Source organism: Gavialis gangeticus, unplaced genomic scaffold, assembly GCF_001723915.1.
Source record: "Gavialis gangeticus isolate Ggan-Ray unplaced genomic scaffold, GavGan_comp1, whole genome shotgun sequence".
Classification (NCBI taxonomy): Eukaryota; Metazoa; Chordata; order Crocodylia; family Gavialidae; genus Gavialis; species Gavialis gangeticus.
The window spans coordinates 36,950,511-36,961,144 of record NW_017729022.1 but is presented as its reverse complement, the minus strand read 5'-3'; the positions used below and the strand labels follow the sequence as shown (position 1 = coordinate 36,961,144).

At 44.5% G+C, this 10,634-nt stretch overlaps 1 protein-coding gene across 6 annotated transcripts in view; it reads right to left on the bottom strand.

Moving 5' to 3' along the window:
• The window catches only part of PTPRQ (protein tyrosine phosphatase, receptor type Q), a 245,877-nt gene extending 237,093 nt beyond the window's left edge, over positions 1–8,784 (bottom strand). For 3 of the 6 annotated variants that reach the window (XM_019514789.1, XM_019514790.1, XM_019514792.1), the window contains exons 1-4: positions 8,476–8,756; positions 3,310–3,447; positions 2,601–2,733; positions 199–453 (exon numbers count right to left, since the gene is read on the bottom strand). In XM_019514789.1, the coding sequence (XP_019370334.1) occupies positions 199–453; positions 2,601–2,733; positions 3,310–3,447; positions 8,476–8,523 (574 nt within the window). In that variant the 5' untranslated portion in view covers positions 8,524–8,756. Of the gene's footprint in view, positions 1–198; positions 454–2,600; positions 2,734–3,309; positions 3,448–8,475 lie in introns of all 6 variants that reach the window. The other 3 variants (XM_019514795.1, XM_019514791.1, XM_019514793.1) reach the window with 3 other exon arrangements.
• Positions 8,785–10,634: the final 1,850 nt, after the last annotated feature.

The window sequence follows — 10,634 nt, the reverse complement described above, 5'->3', positions numbered from 1 at the left end:
CAGTTTTTTGGGTTTTTTTTTTTTTTTTTTTTTTAGGAAACAATGCTTGTATATAAAGATATACAAGCACCAGTGAACAGTATTCATTTAAAAATCTGTGTCAATAGAAGATTATTTACAATTTTATGTAAGCTCTTCTACATAGTATTCAGTGTCACCTTGTTAATCATTGTGATGACAGTAAACTAGTGCATATACCTGTTTCAGCTTGAATATCCAGTGTTTGAGATACACTTATAAACTCAAACAGCAGTTGTTTAAATTCAAACTTAAACCTATACAAGGTTGCAGATGTTAAATTATCCCATTCAGAGAAGACATCATTTTGTCGCATAATCCGTGACATGTTATTCAGTGAAATTGAAACTGAGAAGTCATTAGCCAGTGTACTCCAGTTAAAAGATACACTAGTCATGGTCACAAATGTTTTGATGTTGTTCACCGAGATTCCACCTAATATAGCAAGAAAAAAAATTAGTCATATTTACAATAATGCATATTAATAAAAAGTTATTTTTTTCTTTGTACTCAGGAAATGCTGAAGGATGTACTGCAATTGGGAAATCTACATGTTCCTCTTTAGCTGAAAATAGAAGGTTTCCACAGGGCAATTCTACCCATCTTTACTTCAATTGATTTTAACTATGTATAAATATAAAACTGAAAAATCACTATATTCAGTATAAACAACTACAGCTTAACACTGTTTCACTTAGAGTTATTTCACTATAATGCTCATTTGAATTCGATACCTGATTTCACTTAGTCCTCAGTGAGTTTTGTTATAATGCTCACAGTCACCATCTTGGGTCATTAAAAACAATTGCGGTCACCACCTTGGGTCATCAAATACTTTCAGTATCACTTAATGCTTGTTTTGCTTAATGCTCAGTTTTTCAGGAACCAATTAAGAGCGCTAAGCAAAGGTTGCCTGTACAAACAAAAACCACGCCTACAGATGAAAGATACTGTGAGCATCAAAGTGTGCATTCTGTAATGCAGCTAGGTTCACTTCCCATAAATAAGAACATACGTTGGCCAAGTGCCCTAGCACACCAGCTGCACAATCCTGTAAAATGTAGAGCACCTCTTGAATACTGCTGAGTGCCCTCCACTCCCATCAACACGAAAGTGATCTTTCACTTCTAGGCTGGCAAGAAATTGGAAAATCTTAAAGATTATGCTTTAAGGAAATCATTGCCTAAATTACCTAAGACAGGCGATTCTGGGATCCTATATCAGATCCCAATTGTACCATTACTACTTGCTAGTGCAAAGGGAGACCTGGTTCACGATCTCAGGTTCTCTCTGAACTGGCAAGCAGAAAGCCACGTGGCTGTAGCCAGGCATGAACTGGTATAGACCTGAGCCCAAAAATCAACTGGCTGTGGTCCCAGCCCCAAGACGGGCTCCAGAGCCCTATCAACCAGGACATCAGAAAACCCTGTGTGTACACAGTTGCTTAAGATCCAGGCATGCCAGGGCCCCACAGTCAGGGAGAGGTTTGCCAGACTCAGGGCTCCCCATGCTCCAGGGATATCAGAAAACCATGTGTGCAGTTAGACTGCACATGTGTTTTTGAAATATGCTGGCACATGGGGATACCAGCACTGGGGATTTGTCAAGAGCTGCAGGGAATGGCAGTTAACCTGGCAAGTCACAGGGAGCCCTGGGGGATCCCCACAACCCAGCACCCTGGCGCAGGTGATGAGTTCCCCCAGACTCAGCACCCAGAAAACAGCCAGGTGCAGCTCTATGCAGGACTGCATCATACAACTGTCAGCCTGCCCAGACAGCGGAGCTTTCAACCAAGCCCTGCCATGCAGCCAGCATCAGACAGTATGGCCGGGATCCTGCCACATATTCAATCTAAGGTGTAATAGAAACCAGCCACAAAAATAGTTCACATTTTGTGGAATAATTTTGTGACTGGTCTTCTGTTTTGTCATGTCATTAATTGCCTGAACTGCAATCAGATTACTCATTAAGATGCAATTAACAGGTTAATCGTGTCTTTAGTGTAATGTTTGCCAGGGGCCTTTAAAGATTCATGGACCTGTACTCCTTATTACGGCTGCGGAAATAACTCATTTTTTCATACATTAGCTGAACACTCAAGTTTCAGTACTAGGATTTGGCCCAATAAATCTTCTTGCTGATCCCTGGACTACAAGCAACTTCTTTCTTCCTTTTGGCGTTTCCAAAAAAGGTAAAACAGCAGCAGACAAGTGGAAATATAATATACTCCTCAACCGGTCTAAAGCAGCAACACCATCAGCCACTGCTACTGGCCCAGTAGCAGTGGGTGATTCCTTCTCACTGAATCACCCAAATCCATCTACTAAGGTGTATTTTGTACAAGAGTACAAAAATTAATCAATGCATAACTTTCACACGAATACTGGTTAACCAAACAATTTAGTCAATGTTAATCTTCCTTTACGGTTTGAGTAGAACTTTGGCCCTCTGGAATTCAGAGCAAAATTACATTCACTGAAATAGATCAGGACTCCCGTCTCCCTCACCTCACATCTTTTCCTCTAATCTTCAATACAAGATTGCCTACAATGATGCCAGGAAGTATGTGTTACAGTACTTACGTGTCTTAAACGATTTTCCACTCAGGATTTTCCCATTCTTTAGTGACTCTATTGTAACATTATAGCTTTTGTTTTCTTCTAGCAGAATAGAATTCAGAGGTTTAGACACAATTGTAGAAATATTTTCTACATTCTGCAATTTGGAAGAAGTTTTGGATGTAATCAGTAATGTAATTAGTAAAGCTCAAATTAATGCAGATCATCTAAGCAGTAAAAAGGTTACTTATCAAACACTGTAACATGCCAAAAAAAAAGCTGAATCCATCCATAAACTATAACAAATATTTATGACTATACTGAGTTTGTAATGCATACTCTTCCATTAGAAAACTGACTCATATTCTGCCCAGATTCAAACTTCAGAAGCCAGTGTGCCTGAAATAAAAACAAAGCCCCCGAAATTCAGGCCAGGATTTAATAAAGCTTAATTTTAAAGAAATGCTTAAGTCTACCCTCTTCAGCAAGGCACTTGTATCCATGATAGATTCCACTAGTTTTATGGGAAAAGGGTACATTTTTGGAAAAGGGTACATTTTCTCTCATAGGTGCTTACCAAATCAAGTCTAATTTTGCTGTACTTTTACTTGATCACTTAAACCATGTGACATTAGTCTAGCGGGAAATGACCCTTATTTTATAATAAAAGAGATAAATTTAAATTCATTGACTACTATTTACACCATAGAGCATTATGAAATACACCGTTTACTTTTTTGTGGAAGTCATCTGTCTGCTGATATGTTACAACATAAAGTTCTGGATTTTCTCCTTTTGGGAATTCAGACCACTTTAGCAAAACTGGTCTTGTAGGTCTTCTCACTTGACCACAGTCTAGACTCTTTGAAATCTGCAATAAAAAGGTTGTGATTGCTTTTTAACACAGCCTATGTTAGAAGAAAAGCAACTTTAAAAAAACTGGATGCCATCATATTAATTTGTTCTATTTAAATACTGCTATTTACTATAAGATTCTGCCCAACCCACATGTGTCTGCCCACCTATGCAGTCTGCCAAAGTTCTGTAATCCTTGTAAGTTCTACAAATAAGGGTGTTGCTTCTTTTCCTTCCCTTCAGATGTCAGCAAATCATATTAGCTGTGCGCAAACCTGGTCTTTTGCCTGCTCATTTGTATCACTTTGAAATACTCCATAAATCTGATCAAATAAGCTGGCTAGCAATTGTTATTCTACCAGCTCAAATAACAAAGCCAAAAGTATAGTATGTTTTTGACTCAGATGAGGGCTGAAGAGAGTTTGACCCTTTTAAGTTTTATTGGTTTGGTTTAAATGAAACGTTAAAGCCATGTGCCCCGACACCTTAAATTCCCTGGCTTTCTTCATCAACACATAGTTCAGAGTTCAGGTTAGTCTTAGTAACTCCCACAGTATCCATGTAACAAGTGGACATCCTAGGGCTGGTCCAATTGTTGGCCCGCCCACTTGTTTCTGGGTAAACCACCTGCCTACTTTGCCCGACATGCCTTAGATGATAATGACTGAGCGATGACAATAAGGTGGAAAGCTACCTATTTACTTGCCCTGATGCCAAGGGCTTATATACATGGCTCTTCCCTCTCCTGTACCATGTCCCACGCCTTGCAGGTGGCATCCATGTTCTTCCAGTGCCTCACACTAGGACCCAAGCTCCAGAGTCTCACATGGGACTCTCACTCCCCACTGGAGTTCATAGTCCCCGTGCCTTCACACTGGGCTCTCCTGCTGTCCATCACTCAGGGCTCCCAGCCCTTATCCATTCAGGGCTCCAAGGCCCCAGCAGCTCTGGGCTCCAAGGCCCATTCTCTTCCCTACACTGGGCTACAATTCCCTTATCCCTTTGCCCTAGGAGCTTCTCACATAGCTTCCTGTAGGCTCAAGGCCCCACCCCTCCTGGCTCCCTTAGAGCAGCCTCAGATCTCACGACGTCTCTGGCCCCTTCACTTGGCCAGGACCCCACCTCAGAACTCACAGTGAGTCTGAGCCTTGGCTTTGTCCTTTGGGGTGTGCTACCCTGGCCTTTTTCCCCTCCAGGGGTCACCCACAAAGCTTGCCCTTCCCTGGGGAGGCCCCAGGTGTGGCATTTCCTGGAGACTGCCCCGCTACTGGCAGTCCCACCACACCCACCAGCCCCAGCAGGGTGTAGTTTTAGGTGACGCTCCAGGAGCAGGAGTCTCCAGCCATCCGCATAGCTCCTGCCCTGCATCTCCAAGGTGTCACAAGCAACAACTCCAGCTGGGTGGTGTTCTCCCAGCTGCTAGCAACAGACTGCTGGCCTTGATGTTCAGGGACCTGCTTATAAGGAACACCTGGGCCCTGTTCCCAGTCAGGCATTTGTGCCTAACTGGGGATTGGAACCACCTGCAGGCTGCCTTACTGCTGCCCATGCCCCTAGGAGTAACAGAGCACACCCTGTGCCATTACAATCTGTTTATCCCATAATCAGGAATAGAAACGCATAGGAAGTGAGAACTCCTCATCTCCTAGCTCATCCTACCTGTACTGGGCAGATCTCAGGGACTTAATCCTTTCCTACAGAGACTGGTTAATTTTCAGATGGCAATCTTTTCTTTTCTTTTGTTACTACCATTTTAAAGACATTTGAAATGAAGGAGTTTGGCTACATCCATTCAGGGGGGAAAAATGGATCCAACTTAGAACCAAAACCTTAGGAATTAGTTTTGGATTTGAAAATTCAAACCAAACTATACATCTAAAATTCAGGATTACAGGCCAGAGATCCCAGTCAGTACTAGATAACATAATGTACATCTTATACTTATTTAAAAAAGTCAGCTCTTTACCTACTTTTATTCCATTCCTCTTATAAATACTCAGGACAAAATTTGTTTTTGCCATCCATGAGCCAGAAACCAAAACGTAGCTCAAAAAGTTGCAGTCTTAACTATCAGAAAACACTCCACTTAAAAATAAAATCTGAATTTATTTTTTTCATATACTGCTTTGTGTCGCACTGAATCATGATGTATTAGAGTAAAAAATGAACACAAAGTAATGTGAGTACATGTACCCAGCTTATTCTAAGATAATTTGTCACATCTAATGCCAAATGGACACAACTATGTAAATCTCTTAAGGCATTAATTTATTTTCAAAACATAGTTTACATTTCATAGGAACGACATTGGTCATTTCTTGGACATCAAAATAAAATGACAATGTTAAATTGATATCTATGCTGTAAAGGACAGTGTCCACAGAGTCTTTTAGTACATACTCATATAGCAAACTGGAGGACTTAAGAAGATTGGCTCCACTCTGAAAAATAGTCTAGTGGAAACCCTGCATTCTGAAGGATAAAAATATCTGCTCTGAGATATAATAATCAATTAATACAATGGGTAACACTTCAAGGAAAGATAGATTTAGCTCTTTCCCCTCCAACTTTTTCTCTTGGTTTTAAGCTAACAATGTACTTTTGTTCAGCACTGTCATAAAATACCAGCATCTTACAATTCTAATATTATAAAAGCCTTAGTCCGTCTGTCCATAATGCTTTATTTGCACTCTGACTGGTTGTTTCAGACAGGAGCTGGTGGCCGTGAAGCAACAGAGTGGAGAGCAAGGCCAGTGGAATGGGCAGCTTGAGACGACAGCAGCGATGGATGGGGGGTGGCTCCGGCCTGAAGTGGAGGGGGGGAGAGTGGTCGGGGGGAGTCCACTCTCCCCACCAGGTCTGAAGTGGCAGTGGGGAGGAGGGGACTGGTCATGACCCAAAGCTGCGGAGGGGAGGGAGGAAACGACCCCAGGGGGAGGGACAGAACCTGCCTTGCCCCTGAGGGGGAAGGGGTGGAAGTGGCCCCAACCCCAGACCTGGCCCAAAGCGGCGGGGTGGGAGGGGGAGGCAGATGTAGCCCTCTGTCCCCACCCGTCATTCTCGATGGGCAATTTCCTAGTATCACTTATAACTGACAAGCCTTCCAAGAAACAGTTCATACTTCAAAGCTACAAATGACTGTAGCTGTTCTGTCTTGCATAACTTGTGACCATAAAGAGAGAGAGAGAGAGAGAGATTTCAGCTTTTCATTGCCCAAAAAAAACACTTCAAGATCTAAGGAAAGGAAGATCTGAGGGTTTGGCCAGGACATAAGCAGCTGCACCTCAGCAGAATGGGAGGCATAGATTACCAAATCATCAGGTTGGGGTTTGGGTTGATGGAACAGGGAGCATGGGACCCAATTCCAGGTGAACTAAAAAGGAAGATGCACGAGACATAATCTGAGACATAAGCCAAGGTCAGGAGCCAGGGGTTAGAGAGCCAGGGCCAAGTTCCAGGGAGAATCTGACATCAGGATCAAGGGAGCCAAGCTGAGTCAGAACACCAGGGAAACCAGAGCCAACAGAGTTTCAGGGAAGATCCAAAATCAGAGTCAGAAAAGTCCAAGTCAAAACCTTTGACTTCAGTGTGCTCCTGATGATGGAAGCATTGATCAGCTGATGGTCAACTGTAATTGGGATCCGATCATGTAGGGAGCTTCTCTCCTCAGCAGAGAAGCTGCAGCCAAAGGGAGTGTTGCCAGTCGCTTCAGGGGGAAAGGACCAGGCTCCAGTTCCTCATCTCCAGAGATGCTGCCCTGCTTGCAGCTGGAACAGGGGGAGGGGAAGCTCCTTGCCTCACAGCAGTGCTGTGGCTCCATATTTGGAAGCCACCTTCACCTCAGCACCCTGTCCGCTGTCGCTGTCACCTGCTTGGGCAAGACCAGCACCACTTTCTACTCCATCACTCCACAGCCACCAGCTCCTGTCCAAGTGCTCACACTCTGATTGGTTGTCTCAGACAATCAAGCAGAGTGGAAATAAAGCATTACAAATAGACTGATTAAGGCTTTTATTATACTAGGATTAGCAAACTGGACAATAGACAACAAAATGAAATTCAACAAAGACAAAAGTAAGGTGCAAAGGCTGGGGAAGAAAGAAAAAACAAATGTGCAACTACAGAATGGAGGACAACTGGTTAGAAGTAATACTGCTGAGAAGGATGTGGGGGCTACGGTAGGTCATGGGATGAGTTAGCAATGGGATGCTGTCACAAGAAAGTAAATGTATGCAAAACAGGGAAGATGATAGCCCACTCTACGGAGACTCAGAATTTTGGAGCGAGGTTGCAAGGAAGATGCAGAGAAAGTGAAAAGGATCTAGAGGCAACCTAAATATGATAAAGGACTTAGAAAGAATGTCATTGTGAAGAAAGATCGAATGAACTAATCATGTTTAAATTTGGAACAAAGCGGATTAAGGGGGGACATAACAGTTTTTAAACATCCAAAAATACCACATTCAAGAAGACAGAAACCTTGTTTACCCTTGCCACAAAAGGCAGGGCACACAACAATAGCAAATCTCAAAATCAAAAACAAACTGGAAGAACAGTAGGACGATGGGATAAACTGCCCAAGGAACTTGTGGAATCTCCTTGACTGGAAATTTTCAAGAAGTGGCTGGATACTTATAAGGGATGGTTTAGGAATACCAAATCCTGAATTTGTGTATGGGAAGGGACCTTGAGATCCCCTTCCACTTCTATGATTCCCTCCGATTCTATGACCTTGAACTTCATTTAGCACCTTATCCCCATTGAAATCAATGAGATTTGTTACTGCCAACAGTGGACTCAGGTCCAAGTTCTTGGACTCCAGTTCCACCACCTTTCATAGGACCCGGTTATAGCATGCGCCTATTAAAGTGAACAGCAAAACCCTTGCTTATTTCAATAGCAATGAGTCTGGGGCTATACAGCAGTTACTAGAAATCATGATATATTTTTAATATTAGAATGATAATCATGGTCTAACCAGATATCATAATTTAATTCATGTCAATTACAATCCCTTATTTAAAAAAGGAAAAATATCTCTTACCTGAAATACAGATTCTAATAAGCACAGCAGAAGAACTGCTTGGTCCATATGGTAAGAATCTTTTAGACTCCCAGGACCTGTTGTGTTTCTGAATCTCAATGGCTTCAAAACAAAAGTATGTTAGTCCATTTTAGACAAGATAAGGGGGAAATTAAATAATGAACATGAATATTCCCAGCTGATATCAATATAGCTGAAGGTTGCGTGATATTCTAGCTTTGTCATGGACCTGGCTCTTGGAAGACCTGATGTCCTGATCCAGAGCCTAGCAAACACAATTACAGAATTTCCCTTGACTTCAATAAGCTCTGGATACGCCCTGCCCCGCCCCCTTCTTATGCAAAAAAAATCTCAGCAGCTTCAAAGGGATCTTTAGCTTCTGCCTGGTCTCCAGGTTAGCTCCATCTTGGATCAAATGTTAGTGGTCTTATTCACGCAGTGAGAATTTGAGAACAGAGAGCATAATTTGACCTGGGAATTAGGGTGTATTCTGAACTCACTGAAGTCAATAGGAGTCCCACCATTCACTCCAGCAGGCTTTGGACTATGTACATAATGCACACATCTGGCATGTTACCTTATAAGCAACATTTGGTGCAAGTACTGACCGAACCCGCCCTTTCTACCAACCAGCAGCATGCTGTGGCTAGAGACTGCATGATCAACCGTGCACAGAAAGAAGCGATAAACACTGAAACAGACACACCCCAAAGCACCGGCACCAAGCAGACGAAGCACCAAATGGCCAAGGCGCATGAAACTTGTTCAGCCAAAAGCCCACAACCTGCCCTGGAAACTATCTTAGCAACTGAGGGAAGCATGAGGGGTGAAAGCAGATGCTGCTTCTTCACTCCAAGAAGACAACCGTAACCCATAACGCTTGCCCGTGCAAACACATCGAGATATTTGGCATTCAAAGCATGCGAGAAGCTAATTAGTTGGTTTAATAAAAGACATCACACCTACCCAAAAAAACCCCAAAAAAACCCTTGCCTGCTTAGACAGATGTGATAACTTTTATTAGACCAACTGAGCAGTTGGAAAAAAAGTTCTTAGCAAGCTTTCGGGCACAGTCGCCCTTCTGCAGCTGCTCGGAGCCTCCAAGGAACGAGAGAAGCTAAAAGCGAGATGTAAATAGGTGGAAGTTAGGAGAACAAAAGGTAAAACGGGGAGGGGGGGAGCCAAAGGTGAGTAGGGCAGACATTACATTAGTTCAAGGGAAGAGCCGGTCATTCAAGCTAGGAGCATTCAAGGGAGCTGCTGAACACCTGGCTAGCGGGAGGGAGGGACGGAGTCGAGGCTGCAGCCGGGCCGAGCGCCACTGCTCACTTGTGCGCGGCCGCGACGCGAAGCAGGCCCCAGCGGCGGGGGCGGGGGCGCTGCGCGCAGGGTCCCTCGAGCCCAAGCCGCCCCGGAGCTCCGTCGCTGCCGGCCGAGGCAGCCCGGGCTGGCGGCCTCGCTCGGGGATGGAGGAGGCTTGGAAGAGGTGGGCGGGACTCGGGTGCGCGGGGCCTCCCTCGGCTGTAGGGGCCCCTCAGCCCCGCACCGCGGGGGACACGGGCACTTTCCCCCTCTCCCCGCCCTGATTTCAGCGCCGACGGGAAGGAGCCACAGTACCGCTGCAAGGCGAGGAGCTGCCCCTGCTCCAGCATCTCTCTCTCGAGCCTGGTCCTTGCCCCTGAAGGCACTCACTGGCAGCGCTCCTGAAGCGAGAAGCTCCCCTTTCCCCGTCTGCTTCTCTGCCTTCTAGCTGTTTGCTCCTCAGCAATAGCCGGAGTGGGCCCTGTGCCACCCCGCCCCTTCCTTTCAGGAAACTGCCCCCTCTCCATCAGAAAGTAATGGGCTTTTGGTGACCAGCTGCTTCTGGCCGGAGGTGAAGCAGGCATCTAAACCTCCTCCTGTGTTGCCAGAACATAAGAACATAACCCAGCTGCTGGGTCAGGCCCTAGGTCAACCGAGCCAGCGTCCTGTCGCCCAGCACATGGTCCAAGTGAAATCTATTGGGGTTTAAAAAAAAATAATTAGAAGTTCTTCATAGCTACAAAGTCTGCCCCCTTAATCCTTTTGCCAGCTGGTGTGGTCCTTTTTCCCTGGGGTTAAGGGGGGCGGGGGGTTCATAAAATCAATGAGTGGGAAGGGACCTAGACAGATCATCTAGT